General features: G+C 41.8%; 1 protein-coding gene across 1 annotated transcript in view; it reads left to right on the top strand.

The window, feature by feature from the left end:
- The window catches only part of ccdc25 (coiled-coil domain containing 25), a 34106-nt gene extending 22698 nt beyond the window's left edge, over positions 1–11408 (top strand). Inside the window, exons 6-9 of the mRNA XM_067984746.1 lie at positions 327–430; positions 2650–2852; positions 4016–4061; positions 5731–11408. Coding sequence (XP_067840847.1) covers positions 327–430; positions 2650–2852; positions 4016–4061; positions 5731–5763 — 386 coding nt within the window. The 3' untranslated portion in view covers positions 5764–11408. The remainder of the gene's footprint in view (positions 1–326; positions 431–2649; positions 2853–4015; positions 4062–5730) is intronic.
- The last annotated feature ends 5883 nt before the right edge of the window (positions 11409–17291 follow it).

Consider the following 17291-nt stretch of genomic DNA (forward strand, 5'->3'; position numbering starts at 1 on the left):
ACAACTGCTGGTTAGACCGACCAGCCTGTTCCTGTGTTGTAATTTCTATGTAATTTACTTGTGCTGTTTAAGATCACGTACTTGCAGAAACCTTTTCCGTGGTAAAATCTATTCTAAAGATAATCTGTCTTTAAACAATTCTTGGTCATTTTTTCTCCTCCCTTATTGGTTGGTGACTAATTTGCAGTTGATATGAACCACTGAACTCGTTCATTCAGACCAGTCACCAGGATAATCTCTTGTTCAGAATATAAACTGCGATGTATTGATATTAGTAGGTCATTTAATTGCATACATCTGTAATTATAACTGTTTCTGTTTATTAGGATGCAAAATGAACAACATAAATGTTGTGTACACTCCATGGTCTAATCTGAAGAAGACTGGCGACATGGATGTGGGACAAATAGGATTTCACAGGCAAAAAGATGTAAGTAGAACACTCGCTGCAGAACCACTGGAAGCTAGTGTTAAAGGCCTGTTTGACTGTTGAACTGTTAGGGGTGAGTGTTAAAGAACCATTAGACTGAAATGTGGTTTTGCTTTTAAAAAAATTACTTGTCTATATCATAGAATCATAGAAAGTCACAGCACAGAAGGAGGCCGTTTGGCCCATTTTGTGCGTGCCAGCCAAAAAAAGAGCCATCCAGCTTAATCCCACTTTCCAGCACTTAGTCCGTAGCCCTGTAAGTTACGGCACTTCAAGTGCACATCCAAGTACTTTTTAAATGAGTTGAAGGGTGGTAGAGGCAGAAACCTTTTAGGCAGTGAGTTCCAGACCCCCACCACCCGCTGGGTGAAAACATTTCTCCTCAGCACCTCTCTCATCCTTCTACCAATTACTTTAAATTCATGCCCCTGGCTACTGACCCCTCTGCTAAGGGAAATAGGTCCTCCCTATCCACTCTATCTAGTCCAGTCATAATTTTATATACCTCAATTAAATCTCCCCCCAGCCTCCTTTATGTTCCAAAGAAAACAACCCCAGCCTATCCAATCTTTTCTCCCAGCTAAAATTCTCCAGTCCTGGCAACATCCTCGTAAACCTTCTCTGTACCCTCTCTAGTGCAATCACATCTTTCCTGTAATGTGGTGACTAGAACTGAACGCGGTATTCAAGCTGTGGCCTACCAATGTTTTATACAATTCTGGCATAACCTCCCTGCTCTTATATTCTATGCCTCTGCTAATAAAGGAAAGTATCCCGTATGCCTTTTTAACCACCTTATCAACCTGTCCTGCTACCTTCAGGGATCTGTGGACATGCACTCCAAGGTCTCTTTGTTCCTCTCCAGTATCCTCCTACATTTATTGTGTACTCTCTTGCCTTGTTTGCCCTCCCCAAATGCATTACCTCACATTTCTCTGGATTGAATTCCATTTGCCACTTTTCTGCCCACCTGAACAGTCCATTGATACCTTCCTGCAGTCTACAGTTTTCCTCCTCACTATCAACCACATGGACAATTTTTGTATCATCTGCAAACTTCTTGATCATGCCTGCCCCCCACATTCAAGTCCAAATCATTAATATATACCACAAAAGCAAGGGACCTAGTGCTGAGCCTTGCGGAATCCCACTAGAAACAGCCTTCCGGTCGCAAAAACACCAGTCAACCATTACCCTTTGCTTCCTGCCACTGAGCCAGTTTTGGATCCAACTGGCCACTTTCCTTTGGATTTCATGGGCTTTTACTTTTATGACCAGTCTGCCATGTGGAACCTTGTCAAAAGCCTTGCTAAAATCCATGTACACATCAAATGCGTTATTCTCTTCAACCCTCCTTGTTACTTCTACAAAAAATTCAATGAAGTTAGTCAGATACAACCTTCCTTTAACAAATCCATGCTGACTGTCCTTGATTAATCCGTGCCTTTCTAAATGATGATTTATGCTGTCCCTCAGACTTGATTCCAATAATTTGCCCACCACCGAGGTTAGACTGACTGGCCTATAATTAATCGGTCTATCTCTTCCTTTTTAAACAACAGTACAACATTAGCAATCCTCCAACACCACACCTGTAGCCAGGGAGGATTGGAAAATGATGGTTAGAGCCTCTGCTATTTCCTCCCTTGCTTCTCTTAACAGCCAGGGATACATTTCATTTCTTCATTCTGGTGATTTTATCTAATTTCAAAGAAGCTAAACCCTTTAATACTTCCCCTCTCGCTATGTTTATCCCATCCAATATATCACACTCCTCCTCAACTAGAATGTCTGCATCGTCCCCCTCTTTTGTGAAGACAGATGCAAAGTATTCATTTAGAAACTTACCCACATCTTCCACCTCCACACATAGGTTACCTCTTTGGTTTCTAATAGGCCCTACTCTTTCCTTAGTTATTCTCTTGCTCTGAAAGCTAGAATTCTGAAACTAAAAATTAGGAATTATCGAACAAGAATTTGCTGCATTGAGTTTATTTCATGCCCATTTTAGTTACGTTAAAAAGAACATTTTGCCTCTTTATATGGATGAGTTAACAGTTCACGTACCTACAAAATTGCATAGTCCATGAATTTTAACTTAACTCCATGAAATTTTGTTCCTTTTTAAGGTTTGAATGGTAGCACAAAGTTGTATAGCTATTTTCAGAGTAGTTACTATTTTCAATCATCATTTGCACCATTTAATTTTTGTCATTTAGGTAAGGATAATAACAGTGGAGAAAAAGATAAATGAAATTTTAAACCGGTTGGAGAAAACTAAAGATGAGCGATTCCCAGATTTAGCAGCAGAAAAGGAATCCAGGGACCGAGAGGAGCAGAATGAGAAAAAAGCACAGATTCAAGAGATGAAACGAAGGGAAAAAGAGGAGATGAAGAAGAGAAAAGAAACCGAAGAACTCAGGTTTGCATGGGCTCTAACTTTGCCTTTTTATATTTAAAAAAAAGGTTGAACAATGCCTTTCCTCTTGGAAGTTTCTAAAAGGAATGCAAGTTTATTTTCCCCGGTGATTGCAAAGAATCAATCTCTGTCTTATTCAATTAGGCAGGAGCTTATAGCATGAAATCAACTTAAAATTTTGTCTGAGATCAAGAAACAACATGGTGTTAACTGCGGTTTCTCCCAGAAAATGGAGTGAGACCAGTATCCTTACTGGGAGAGTAACTGGTGCTGTGGGGGAAGATTTAAACTAATATAGAGGAGGGAGAAACCAGATGGGGAAAGAGGAAAATAAAAGGAGAAAAGGGTGTAGGAAAGATTGAAAAAAAACATCAGCAATAAAATAAAATATCAGAAGGAGGAAGAGTTTTAAAAAGTCAGGATTAAGTGATATGTATGTGAATGCATCCACCATTCAGAACAAAATTGAAGCGTTAGAAGCAATAATAACTATAGAAGGATATTATGTATAACCACAACAGAAATGTGGCTTAGGTTTGGACGGGACTGGTTGTAACATTTTCAGGAGCTAGAGAAGGGAAAAGGACGTAGGGTAGTAGTAGTAGCAATAAAGGATTCTCTCACAGCACTAGAGTATAAACGATATTCTAGGGAGTTGTGCTGAAATTAGAATCCATATGAATAGAGTTAAGAAATAGGAAGGGAAATTGTACAATTCTCAATGTGCATGGCAGGCCAACCAAATAGTTGAGATGAGAGGAGATTTGTAGACAGTTCAAGAACAACAAGGCAATAATATTGGGTAGCTTAAACTATCTGGAGATAAACTGGTAATTGTATGTGGCCACAGTGGGGAATGCTTTTTAGAATACATTCAGGACTGCTTTCCAGGTCATTATGTTTCTGGTCCAACAGGATAAAACATTTCTTGATTTAATTATGGTACATGAAATGGGACAAATAACTAATGAGTATAGGAGAATGATTGTGGAAGTAATCAGTGTCATTGGGTTCGATGTGAATATAGAAAAAGTTGTTGAGCCTAAAACAAGGGTGCTTGACTGGGGGAGAAAAAGGCAACGTTCTGTAATGCAAGAAGGGATCTGGCCCAAATTAACTCAGCAGAAAAGTTAGTAATGTTTAACCTGTTTGTATTAACTCCCTAGGTGCTATTCTACACTCATGAAATCTGAAAATATGAGTAGTAATCAGGTAAGGAAATGTAATTGGAATTGAAGACTGCAGTGCCACTCACCATGGCCTAAAAATCATTTTTCTCTATTTCTTGCTGTTAATTTGGTCAGATTGCACATGTTTTTGTTTTCATGTAAGCTTTTTTCAATTTTCTCCTTTCCTTTTCCAAAGACATTGACTAATATTGGGTTACAGTTCCGCAGACACAGGCATCTGGTACCTCTCCCGAGTGGCTATTCTTCATTTTGAATCCAGATTGTTCTTGGTGGTGGACTACTCAGCTATGGCAGATGTCACAGAAAATCTTGTCCTCGCCCAACACACACTTATATGCATGAATGCACACATGCTTTCCAGCCGGGATCACTGAATAGTACAGGAGCCTTAGCTAACTTCCCATGGACACTGAGGCCATTTGTAGCACTTCTATTACACCCTGACTGACAGCTAACTTAGCACAGAGAGGGATTAAACCTGGGACATTAAGTACTACACCAGGTGCTATATTTACTTACTGAGCCATTAGGACATGTATATTCTTTAGAATAAATGAATTGGGACTGCCTGCATCACCAGTTTATAGAATGAACCAGAAGGACCAAATGGCCTTTTTCTATTCTAAAGATGATTTTGATCTGTTTTCTTTTGGAAATGTAACTCATAGAATTATCAAATCAGGTGTATTAGAACTGCAAAATGGACTGAGTGTGTCAAATATTATCTGCTTTCCGAAGATTAAATCCTTGGTCTGGTCAAAAGAAGAACGACGGACTTGCATTTATGTAACGCCTTTCATGACCTCAGGATGTCCAAAGTGCTTTACAGCCAATTTGAAATGTGGTCACTGTTGTAATGTAGGAACACGGCAGCCAATTTATGCACAGCAAGGTCCCACAAACAGCAATGTGGTAATGATAAGATAATCTGTCAGTGATGTTTAAGGGATAATTATAGGCCAGGGCACTGGGGATAACTCCCCTGCTCGTCTTTAAAATAGTGCCATGGGATCTTTACGCCCACCTGAGAGGGCAGACTCTGTTTAGCGTCTCATCCGAAAGATGGCACCTCCGACAATGCAGCATTTCCTCAGTACTGCACTGAAGTGTCAGCCTAGATTTTGTGCACAAGTCTCGAGTGGGACTTGAACCCATGTCCTTCTGACCTAGAGGAGAGAGTGCTGCCACTGAGCCATGGCTGGCACCCAAAAATTATTTCCTGAGATATGACTGCTGTAATTGGGGAATGAAAATTGTCTAGGGTACCTTTTTTTATAAAGTGCTTTTTTTCCCCTTTACTATTCCTTAGTTATATTGTGCAGTAGTCCAATGTTGAAGTGGTGCTACATGTAATAATTCCAGACCTGCATGAACACTTTGGGATTTATTTCACTGTGTATTCCCTTGAGCACCAATTTGGAATGACACATGCTATTGCTCAAAAACTACTTGCCAGTGCATTTCGCTATTAATGTGCTCTGCACCCAGAAGCTAAGAACATGAGTCGTATTTCCTGATTTGTTTATTGTAGTGTAGTGCAGCTCATCTTTTTTTCAAAGCACTGCCCCCCCCGCCCCATTTCTACCGTTCGAATTTGTAGAACTGCCATTAAAGTAGAAAATTCAACGTGTAATGTTTTCTATTCATACAAAATTATCATTTGTCTAATTCTATTTTTTTTCTTTGTTTAGGATTGTGGCTATGACTCTGATGATTTCATGTAAAGTCCACTGGGTGCAAAGACATAGACATTTTGAAATGGAGGATATTCAGTCTTGCTAAAAATCCCTTCTGCTTTTGACAATAATTGATTGCTGGACCAGTACCATTGAGTTACAAGATATCTGCCTTGCCCTGTGATCAACCATGAGAAAAATGACATTTGTGAATTTTTCTCCATTTGATTGAAATTCAAACGTGAAAACACAATTTTGACTTGAGCTTGGCAAGGGTGCTTGTTTGGGAGAATGGCTTATTGCTAGAAGCATTGTCGCTGGAAGTTTTAAAACACTTAAAACATGAAGGGAGCCTATTAAAATAATAATGAAGACTCATCTAAGAAAAGGTGTAGATTACTTGGGTATTGTCCACAAGTGTTTATGGTTTGAGTTATGCTGCACCTGGCACAAAGTTCAAGCAGTGTGAGATTACCTACTTAAGGTGGTCTCTCATCTCTTTATTGTGCTTAAGAGTCAGATCAGCACCTGACTCTGAATTATACTGTTACATTCATATTGAAACCACTTTGCATTGATGTAGAAGTACAGTATAAATGCACCCTAAATGTGTAGAATTAAAATGAAATAAAAATACTGGAAACTGAAATAAGAATGAGTCCTACAGCTGAAATGTTAGCTTATTGCTTTATAGATGCTGATTTGACCTGATGTGTCTTTCCAGTCTTTTCCCTAAATGTATATTATTCTGAGCTAGGACTTCTGGCTCCATGTAATACATTTGACATGTATAGTCTCCTCTCATCCCCTCCCAAAGTAGATATCTGACTTAGATCTTTGTAGTGAGGTCAACACATGATCATAAGAGTCACTCCCTCTGATCTTCACTGTGTGGTGTAGCCACAATAAGACTTTTTTAAAATTTTGTTTGAGTTGTTGAACCTTACCCAGGACACAAGATGACAAGAATAAACTTCTGAAAACAAAGAAATTTTGCCACGTATGAGTCCTTTTCTGATTTTAATTGTTTTTGCTTTCCTCCATTCCCAAATGTTGACACTCCTCCAGAAGTAATAAATTGGTAGTGTTCTGGATTTGTGTAATTGTGTCCCTAAAATTAACTCTCCTGCCACCCCCCCCCCAAAAAATACCCTTTTTCATGGACTAGTTGTGATTAAGTAAATAATGGAGAAAATCCTTATCCTATCTGAAAAGTGACATGTTCTAGATTTTGAGCAGATGTAAGATTGTTTTGAGTCCATAGTTAGAGTATTCAGTAACCATTGAGATGGTGTTCCATAGTAGAACATGTATCATATTAAAAGCTCAGTGGCCACATTAACTCATAGTTAAGCACATGATAAGCATTCTCAACAGCTAGCTGAGATGTCTTTATTCCCTTGCTCTCCTTCTGTTGTTTGATCCAAGTTCATTATTATAATGCTTTGGGAGAACCAATGGGCTTATGGCTGTGGATGAAAAGTGCAAGATGCTTAAATGCCTACCAGAAATCAAAAACAAGCTATAAATAGCCTTTGTCACTGGTTAATGCCTGTCTATTAACATTATTGTATATTTGTACATCAATCAGTCTTCAATAAAAAGACATGAAAGCTGTGTCCAGGAGTACAACCTATTCAAAGCCAGGACAAGATTCAGAAGTAAATACTCAATGCATATATTTAGCTGGTAAATGTCCAAGATTTTGCATTTTCTCTCTCCTAGTAAACATTTGCCTCAGAAGCTGCATTTTGTATTTCTAAATAAGTCAATCTTGACTCACTTTGCCCTCACTGGTTTGATTTCACTACTGGCTGGACCACATCAAGTGTGGTTGGGTTCCTCTTGTCCCCATTCCAAATAAACTGCTTACCACCCAACTTCCTTTCCTGGCCCCATGCTGGCTGTCACTGTAAATGGTTCTCTCTCCCTGGGTACTGTCCCTGTCCCTTTCCCTTTCAAAACCACCATCACTCCCTTCTGGAAAAAACTTGACCCCTCTGTTCTTGCAATTTATCACCTCCTCTCCAAAGTCCATGAGCAGGTCACCTTTGAAATCTTCCCATTTTACCAGCAGCTCCATGTTTGAATCTCTTCAATCAACTTTCTGTCCCAGTCACAACAATGAATCGGCCCTAATCAAAGTCTGAAATGACATCCTCTGACAGAATATGGTGTACCATCCCTCCTCATCCTTCTCTACCTCCCTGCAGCCTTTGACAGTCAAACACATCATCCTTCATTGTCCAGCTGAGTGGGGCTGCCCTCACTTGATTCCACTCATGCCTATCCAGTCATAGCCAGAGCATTTGCAGCAATGGCTTCTCTTTCTGCACCCTCCCCCACCATTATCTCTAGAGTCCCCCAAGAATCTATCTTTGCCCCTTCCCCCCCCCCCCCCTCATCTACATGCTGCTCCTTGGTGGTATCATCTGAAGACATGGGGTCAGCTTTCATAGGTATGCGCTCAGCTCTCTTATCACAGCCCTGCTTGACCCCTCCACTGTCTCTGTGTTGCCAGAACTGCCTCAATCTTGGATGAGTCGTATTTTTTTTCCAGTTAAGGAGTGGGAAGACTGAAGCCATCATCTTTGGCCCCCGTTACAAACTCCATACCCTTGCCACTAATTCCAGTCCATCCACTGGCCACTTTCTCAGGTTGGAGCAAACTGTTCACAATCTTACCCTATTTAACCCTGAGCTGAGCTTCTGACTCCATATCTTCATCACCAAGACTACCTCCAGGGCATTGCGTGCCTCTGTCCTTGTTTATCTGCTGCTGAAATCCTCATCCATCCTTTGTCATCTCTAGACTCGTCTATTCCGATGCTCTTCTGGCCAGACTCCCATCCTCCACCCTCCATAAACTTTAGCTCATCCAAAACCCTGCTGCCTGTAGCTTATCATGTGCTAAGTCCCAATTACCCATCACTCCTATCCTTGCTGACCTACATTGCTCTCCTGGTCCCTCAATGATGGCAATTTAAAATTCTCATCCTTGCTTATAAATCCCTTCATGGCTTTGTCCCTCTGTATCTTTGTAACCTGCAGCCTTACATCATCCCAGAATTCTGCATTCCTCCAACTCTACTCCCTGCCCCCCCCCCCCCCTTCCTTTGACCCACCGTGGGTGGCTGTGCCTTCAGCCTCCTAGACCCTACACTCTGGAATCATCACCCCCCCACCACCACCACCACCCACCAAATCTCTTCATCTTTAAAACCCACCTCTGACCAAGCTTTTGGTCACCCCTCTTAATATCGTCCTTGGCTCAGCAGCCATTTTGTCTGATTACACCTCTGTGAAGCATTTCAGGGCATTTTTCCATGTTAAAGGTGCTGTATAAATGCAAATTGATGTTATAAATCCTGGATAAAGCTAGCTTTATGATGCACAAAATGCCATGACTGTCATATGCTTAATGCTTCACATGTTATGTTAAAAACTTAAGTGGGAAGCCCAAAACCTGATATGTTGCCATTTGGTTATTTATTCATTTGGTATGAAATTCTTAGGCTAGGTGGGTTTCATGTTAAATAAATGCTAAAATCACTAAAAATGTTCTGTCAGCTTTTGTGGTGAGTTCTGAAGTTACAATATAGAATAGAATCTTAGAATGATACAGCACAAAGACCATTCGGCCCATCGTGCCTGTGCCGGCTCTTTGAAAGAGCTATCCAATTAGTCCCACTCCCCTGCTGTTTCCTCATAGCCCTGCAAATTTTTTCCTTTCAAGTATTTATCCAATTCCCTTTTGAAAGTTATTATTGAATCTGCTTCCACCACACTTTCAGGCAGTGCATTCCAGATCATTACAACTCGCTGCATAATTTTTTTTTCTTCATGTTGCCTCTGGTTCTTTTGGCAATTACCTTAAATCTGTGTCCTCTGGTTACTGATCCTTCTAACACTGGAAACAGTTTCTCATTTACTCTATCAAAACCCTTCATGATTTTGAACACCTCTATCAAATCTCTTTTTAACCTTCTCTGCTCTAAGGAGAACAACCCCAGCTTCTCCAGTCTATCCTTGTAATTGAAGTCCCTCATCCCTGGTACCATTCTAGTAAATCTCCTGTGCACCCTCTCTAAGGCCTTGACATCCTAAAGTATGGTGCCCAGAATTGGTCACAATATTCCAGCTGGGGCCTAACCAGTGTTTTATAATGGTTTAGCATAACTTCCTTGCTTTTGTGCTCTATGCCTCTATTTGTAAAGCCAAGGATCTCATATGCCTTTTTAACAGCCTTCTCAATTTGTCCTGTCACCTTCAAAGATTTGTGTACGTACACCCCCAGGTGTCTCTGTTCCTGCACCCTGTTTATAATTGTACCATTTAGTTTATAATGCCTCTTCCCATTCTTCCTACCAAAATGAATCACTTCACACTTCTCTGCATTAAATTTCATTTGCCATGTGTCTGCCCATTTCACCAGCCTGTTCATATCCTCCTGAAGTCTATTACTATCCTCTTCACTGTTTACTACATTTCCAAGTTTTGATATCTACAAACTTTGAAATTATACCCTCTATACCCAAGTCCAGGTCATTAATATATATCAAAAAGAGCAATGGTCCCAACATCGACCTCTGGGGGACACCACTGCACATTTCCCTCCAGTGTGAAAAACAACCATTCACCACTACTCTCTGCTTTCTGTCCCTTAGCCGATTTCGTATCCATGCGGCAACTGCCGCTTTGATCCTATACTTTATGCCTTTTGAAAGTCCATATACACATCAACCGCACTACCTTTATCAATCCTTTCCATTACTTCAGATTTATGTATATTGCCTTGAGAGAATATATATAAATAAATAAAGCAGCTGAGAATATATTGAAAAGCTGTAAGGATTGTGAGGTTCTGATAGCTGAATTGTAAATGTCTTTGGCTGTTTTGGTGTAGCATACCAGGGTGGGACAGTGATGCAGAGAATTTTTGTTGTGTGGTGTGGTATTCTGCAGCTCAAATATTTGTACAGACCTATCAGATGTGACAGATTTAGTAAGCTGCTGAGTTGTGTGTTTTTTAGCATGGTAACTTGACATCCAGAACAGTGTCCATTTAATATATAGAATTTACAGCACAAAAACAGGCCATTCGGCCCAACAGGTCTATGCCCGCATTTATGCTCCACACAAGCCTCCTTCCGCCTTGCATCATATCTTTGCTTTGTAACTGACTTTTTAAAGATCTACAGTAACCTTAACTATTTGCATTATGCTCCATTCAGTTTCAGTTCCCAGTGTAAGTAAGATGTGTGAAAATGTAAACAATTTTCATATGAAAAATATTTTGTTTCTATATCTTAAGCTGTCACTTACAGATATTAAACAGCATTGATGTGAGGAGATTTTATAAATGCTGAAATAATGTAACACATTGTCCTTTTAAATTGGAAAAAAAAACTTGTTCTGGAAACTTCTCTAAATGCTACAATTTGTATTCCCAAGACAACTGAAAAGGTGATTTGCTTGGGAGTTTACTTATTAAAAAAAAAGTGGAATGTGTTCTCATCAGTGAAGCCTTAAGAACTACTGCACCACCCATAAATTTGATGTATATATGCATTTAGCTCTAAGCTGTGTCTTGCCTAAATGGATGAAATTTAATTGTTAAAATAATGCAAATAAGATTATTATTTCATAGAATGGGTTTGAGAGACAATGAAAATAAAACATTTAAGAATGTGTATCGTTTTCTTTAAACTGGCATCTTGGGGAGGGGGAAAATTGAGAAAAAGCTGGTAGTTTGAGTACCGTTGATTTAGCAACATATGTCAGATATATATGACATTGCCAGCTTAACAGAAGGCTTCATGAAAGACTGTTCAGTGATTACCCTTTAAAGTGGAAATCTTTTCATTTATTACTATTAAGATAAAATAGTAGCCCTTCAATGTGTGCTTACAGGTTGTTTTCTGGTCAAGTTTTGATCCATATTAAAATTCATTTGCCATTCTATAGTCCATCCACTTAATCCCTTTGAATAGTATCAATCCCCTTTTAACTCATCACCTTTGGTGTCATCTGTAAATTATACACTCTTCATATTTATGAATAAACATCTAGGGGCCCAGATCAGACTGCTGCAAAATTCCCCTGGTCATTCTCCTCTGCCCTTTTAACAGCCTTTTTTATTTATTGCCACCTATTTTCTATTGCCAAGTCAGTTTTCAGTCCAGCTAATTTGACATTAATTCCATGAATCATATCCTTGTTTGAAAACTTTACTGCAGAATTTTATCAAATGCCTTCTGAGAATTGAAGTAAATTATATCTACTGAGTACTTGTCACCCAGCAGTTTACTTACCTGAAACCATTCCACTTGATTTGTGAGGCATGACCTATTATTTTTAAATCTATGCTGACCGTGCCTTATGGTCTCTACTTTTTAGATGAACATCGATAGCATCTGTAAAATGCTTCTGAGTATTCTCCCCCGGGTCCTGTGGATGGGTTTTTTGACTTAATTGGTCTACAATTCCTGAATTCATGTCTTTGAATAATGGAATTAAAGAGAATGTAGTCTGGATCTTTAAGGTGTTGGAAGATATGAATAGTATGGATGTAAACCAGTTATTTAACTTGGTGTGGTTACAGTACAAAGTACAAAATTACTGTCCCTCAATTAAGATCAGATATTAGAATTTTTTCCCTATCCCCTACACAGCAGTAGCTTCTGGAACAGACTACTATGAAAAAGAACTAATGCCACATTGATTAACTCCGTTAAAATGGAGCTAGATAAATATCTGATCAGATTGAAGGATAGGAGTCTAGGCAGATGAACACGTGTTGTGTCTCCAATCTTGTTAGAATGTAATTTAATCATCTGTGGAATATAGATTGTAATATTGGGTCACTATCCCATAACTTCTGCTAGATTATCATGATGGAGAAGGAGGAGAAATTTTCAGTTTTAACCAGGAAATTTTAGCTGTGGCCATTCACCTATTTGGCTCAGTAGGTCTTGAGTTTAAACAATTTGTGTACAATTGGCTTTTGGAGTGTGGGATGCAAGTCATTTTAAGAATTACGTTGCTCATGACAGTACGCAGACTATTCAAGATTTATACAGTTTTGCTTAAAAGGATAATTCTATCCATGTTACAATTATAAATGAGACAGATGATACCTTAAAGATTTTACAAGTAGCTGAATGCGTACAGTATCACCACCATTTGACAAGTCACTTTAGCTGCCATTCTACAATTAGCAGTGTAATAGTAAATTCAAAATCTCTTCGTGCAATTCTTTCATACTTTTGTTACATTTCAAGCTGTAAATGTTGCCATACCATAGCTTTTATTTTCACAGTGACAAACATTTCAAGGCATCAGCAATTAAAGTAACAGATGAAAATGTAAGAAAATGCAGGGACTGAGAATGGTTTCTTCAGTCCATCAAGCCTGCTGATTTCAACTGACCACATACACTTCGCACTGTCAAAGACTGTGATTTATTTAATGTATCTGTTAATCAGTCTGGTGCCTCTCACCAACTCTAGATAAATACAAACATAAAATGCATAAAACCTTTCAATATACTTCCCATTCACTTTATTAGTCAGAATCTTTGATCCAAGAATAATGCACAAGACAAAAAATATTTGGTTCAGTATTTATTCAGTGTTGATACTGGTTAATTTCAATTAAAGTCTAATTTTGTACACTGAATGGCACTCAACTTCAGTGCTGCATTTTTCTTGTGTTTTAGATTTTTTTCTTCCTGCAGATTACATATTTTGGGTGCTTTTCCTCTATACACACAAATGAGTACACAGCTACAAAAGTGTTTTGACATAAAGCATCTGTACACAGAAAAATCAGAAAAAGACACGGTATCATTATATTGGAAAAGTGAGTTTTATTTATAACATTGAGAACTTAATTTGCTTTTCTGTCTTGGTTTTGTCTCTTGGATTTTTCAGTTTCTGCTGGAGTATTTATTCCCTTGCTTTTCATCTATGCATGTTCCTTTGTGTTTTAATCTTTCTGATGATTCCTTTGTTTAATCTAGGTGCCATTTATTTCATATACGGACATGACTTTGGGACCTACTTAGTAGGTCTCTTTGCAGAGAACCCTTTTCTCAGTAATGAAAGTAAATTACCAACCTGCTTTCAGGACTCCGGCAATGCTGTTCTGAAATTGGGTATGAGGGGACATGTTTTCCTCTTCGCTATTTTTAAGAAAAGTCTCCAGCTTCCCTTCCCTCCTTTGGGAAATGCCTGACCTCCATTCGATAATTCCCCACAGTGGAATGTTACAATACATTGCACTGTAGGGAATTCAAATTATATTAGGAATTCAGTGTGTGGAGGACAATAGATATTGGCATGTCTAATCAAACTCTGATCCAGACTTCAGTGTACGGCACCACTACACTGCTTATCTTTGCTTTTTTTCTGTCTCTTTCCTCTTGTGTACCCATATGTTGTCATGCACCTATCTCGTGCATAGAAGAACTCCAGAAACTTGAGTAACTTGTGTAAATCCACATCAAGTCTAGAGCTGTAGAGGAGGCCAAAGCTGAAGGATTAAATTGTCAGTGAATTTCTACCCCATTCCGAAATTGTTCTAGGGTAAGGACATTGATTGATGAGGTTTCAGTAAGCCTTGTGTTGATCCTTAGGACAACTATGGCCAGCACTGGAGATTGTAGGGTAGATCTTCTGAGACTTTGGCTGCTGTGAGTCAGAAAATTGAGGGCCAACTGATAGATGAAAGATTGCACCCCATGTACCCACAATTTTCTGATCTGTGCTCAGTGGTGGGCCAGGCGTGAATATTTAATCATATAAGTGTTCCATTGGTTGCATGGGGTAGCTGTAGGTTGCAAAAGACTTGGAAATTTGCATTTACATCTACAGGAGTAAATTAGCTGTATTTAGAATTTATAGGTATATAGAGTTTAATCAAATTCTCATTGGCTCTTGCAGTGTGGAGAAATCAGTGACCTGAATATCTCGGGTTTGTAATGTCAATTTGAAAACTGATTCTCTAGGTGTTTGCTTGCTTATTCTTAAGAACTACATTCATTGGTACTGTTCTTTGCAAAAGGAGATATATTCTACACATTTTCTGGCATATCACAGTACTGCTTGTTCGTGAGATCTATGCTTTAAAATGGTTCATTATTAGCATTATGGGAAAAAATATAACATTCAACTGAATATATTTCCTTTTTAATGTTAGACAGCATTATCAACACTCAATTTTGTTTGCAATGTATTAATTTTGCACATTTATTTTAATGTATGTGATTCACAGTGATAGGAGAGGAATTATGGGCTCGATTTTAGCAGGCCTGCGGGTTCCCAGCGGGTGGTCCTCCGGGAGCGTGGAAAATGCGGACGGCTAATTGCGTGCGTCCCCCGCGCGATCGCGGGATAATTGAACTGCTTAAGCCCTGCTTCCGGGTTCTCCGCTCCCCAGCTGCGTGCCGGCGGGCTGCGCATGCGCAGTACCGTCGACTCGATGTAGGAGCTCCACTTAAAGGGGCAGTCTCCCAAAGCCCCTCCTGCTGCAATCAGTAGGCTAGAGATGATGGCTCACCCGAGGGGAAAGGCTGCGCCACGTTTCTCGGACCTTGCGCTGCAGCTGATGCTGGAGGGCGTGAGGAGGAGGAGGGACACGCTCTTCCCTGCGGATGGACGCAAGTGCCCTGCCGCCGCCACCAGGAAGGCATGGGCAGAGGTGGCGGCGGAGGTCAGCAGCAGGGCCAACACCCCAAGGACATGGGAGCAGTGCCGCAAGCGGTTCAATGACCTCACTAGGTCCGGCAAGGTGAGTACACCAACGCACCCTCCACAACCCGTCCCCACCATCACGCCAAACAGATCACAACCCCTCCTGCAGAGCCACCACAGCGCTCCTGCAGCAATCCTCACAGCCACTCACTCACCATCCTCGCCGTGCCCGCAAGTACCCACCGTCCCTGTCCCCACCCGAACACTACCACACACCCCAATCCTCATGCAATGGGATGGGCATGTGGCACACGCATCCTCCCATCCATCTGCCCCACGCTCAACCCAACCACACTGATGCTCGATGCGTCTCACGATGCAATACGCACCCACTCACGCATCTGTGTTTTGCCTTGACAGGAGAAGAGAAGCAAGAACAATAGGGAAAGGGCACGCACCGGAGGTGGCCCGCCGCAAGTGGTGGAACTCACCGACGCCGAGGTGGAGGCGCTCGACCTCGCCCGCACGCGACATTGCCTGTCGGTCGCAGATGGCGAGTGTGTCGCTGCAGAAACGGCCGGTAAGGGAAAGCTGACACTCAACACCCATGATCGCGAGTGACCGTATCATCACCTGCCATCAGGCGCACCGTAACGTTGGTGCACATGCCTCATAGTGCCCTCTGTTCTCTTGCAGGGCCGTCTGCGAGCGCTGCGATTGAGGAGGGCGATTCCTCAGAGGACATGGCGGTCTCTGAGGGTGCATCGTCACATCTGAGCCAACCATCCACCAGCGCAGAGACACGCACCTCGGTGGGTCCCCCTCGCCAACTAGTTGGGGTAGCACTTGGTGATTCACCGCGCACGAGTGAGCATGAGCAGACCCTGGTGGCAGGGGCAGCCGCGGAGGGAGCACTCATCTCCAGGCTCTGCTCAGCCGGACCCAGATGCTGAACCCAGGGGGCCACCAGTGAAAAGGAGAGTCGTCGAGGGGCACCAGCTAATTGCTGAGGTACTGGGAGAGGTGCCGCGCGCATTGTCCACAATTGCGCAGGCGATGGAGGAGTCCAACTCCTGCATGAGGGCATTGGTGGCGCAGGTACAGGAGGGTACCGGCGACATAGTGTCGTGGGTAGGTGCGGGAGCGTCTGCGGTGGAGGACAGGCTGGCCTCCCTCGAGCGTCACGCACAGCTCCACATCGAGTCCGTGCAGGCCCTGACAACGGCTGTACGGATTCAGGCTGAGCAACATTCCGCCGCCATAAACAGGCTGACGGATACACTAGGGGTGGCCTTGCAAGGCCTCACACATGCCATCCAAACTGCCGTCCAGCAGGGTGGAAGGGGTGATGGTGACCGGGGACATGGAAGCGGGGACGCTTCTCAAGGCGCCCCCACATCCCACCCATTGCCCCCCTCTCAACCAGTACCCGCAATGGTGCCTCCTCTCCAGGTGGCCGAGTCTGCCCCTGCCCCGGTGCAGGAGGAGCAGTCTGTGGAGGTGCCCTCATGGGCACCGAAACCCAGGGGCCATCCGCCCAAAGCATCTACCCGGTCAGGGCGAGAACAGGAGCAACCTGCCACTACCTCTGCTGGAGCCACAGGGGTAGCACCACACAGGGGTAGCACCACGTAGGGGTACCCGCAAAAGAAATCCAAAGGCGTTATAAGCACAAAGGGAATGCACCAGGGTGTCTGTTAATTTGTACACTTTTTGTTTATATTATCTCACATTGTACATATTAAACACTATATTCTCACCACTCCTGCCACCTCTCGTCCATTCTTCCGCGGCCTGTGCAATAGGTGCGTTCCGTGCAGCCCATCATGACGGCGAACACCTGCTGCCGCCCATTGGGCACACTGCTGTGGGTGCAGGAGT

Source organism: Heptranchias perlo, chromosome 5 (assembly GCF_035084215.1).
Source record: "Heptranchias perlo isolate sHepPer1 chromosome 5, sHepPer1.hap1, whole genome shotgun sequence".
Lineage (NCBI taxonomy): Eukaryota > Metazoa > Chordata > Chondrichthyes > Hexanchiformes > Hexanchidae > Heptranchias > Heptranchias perlo.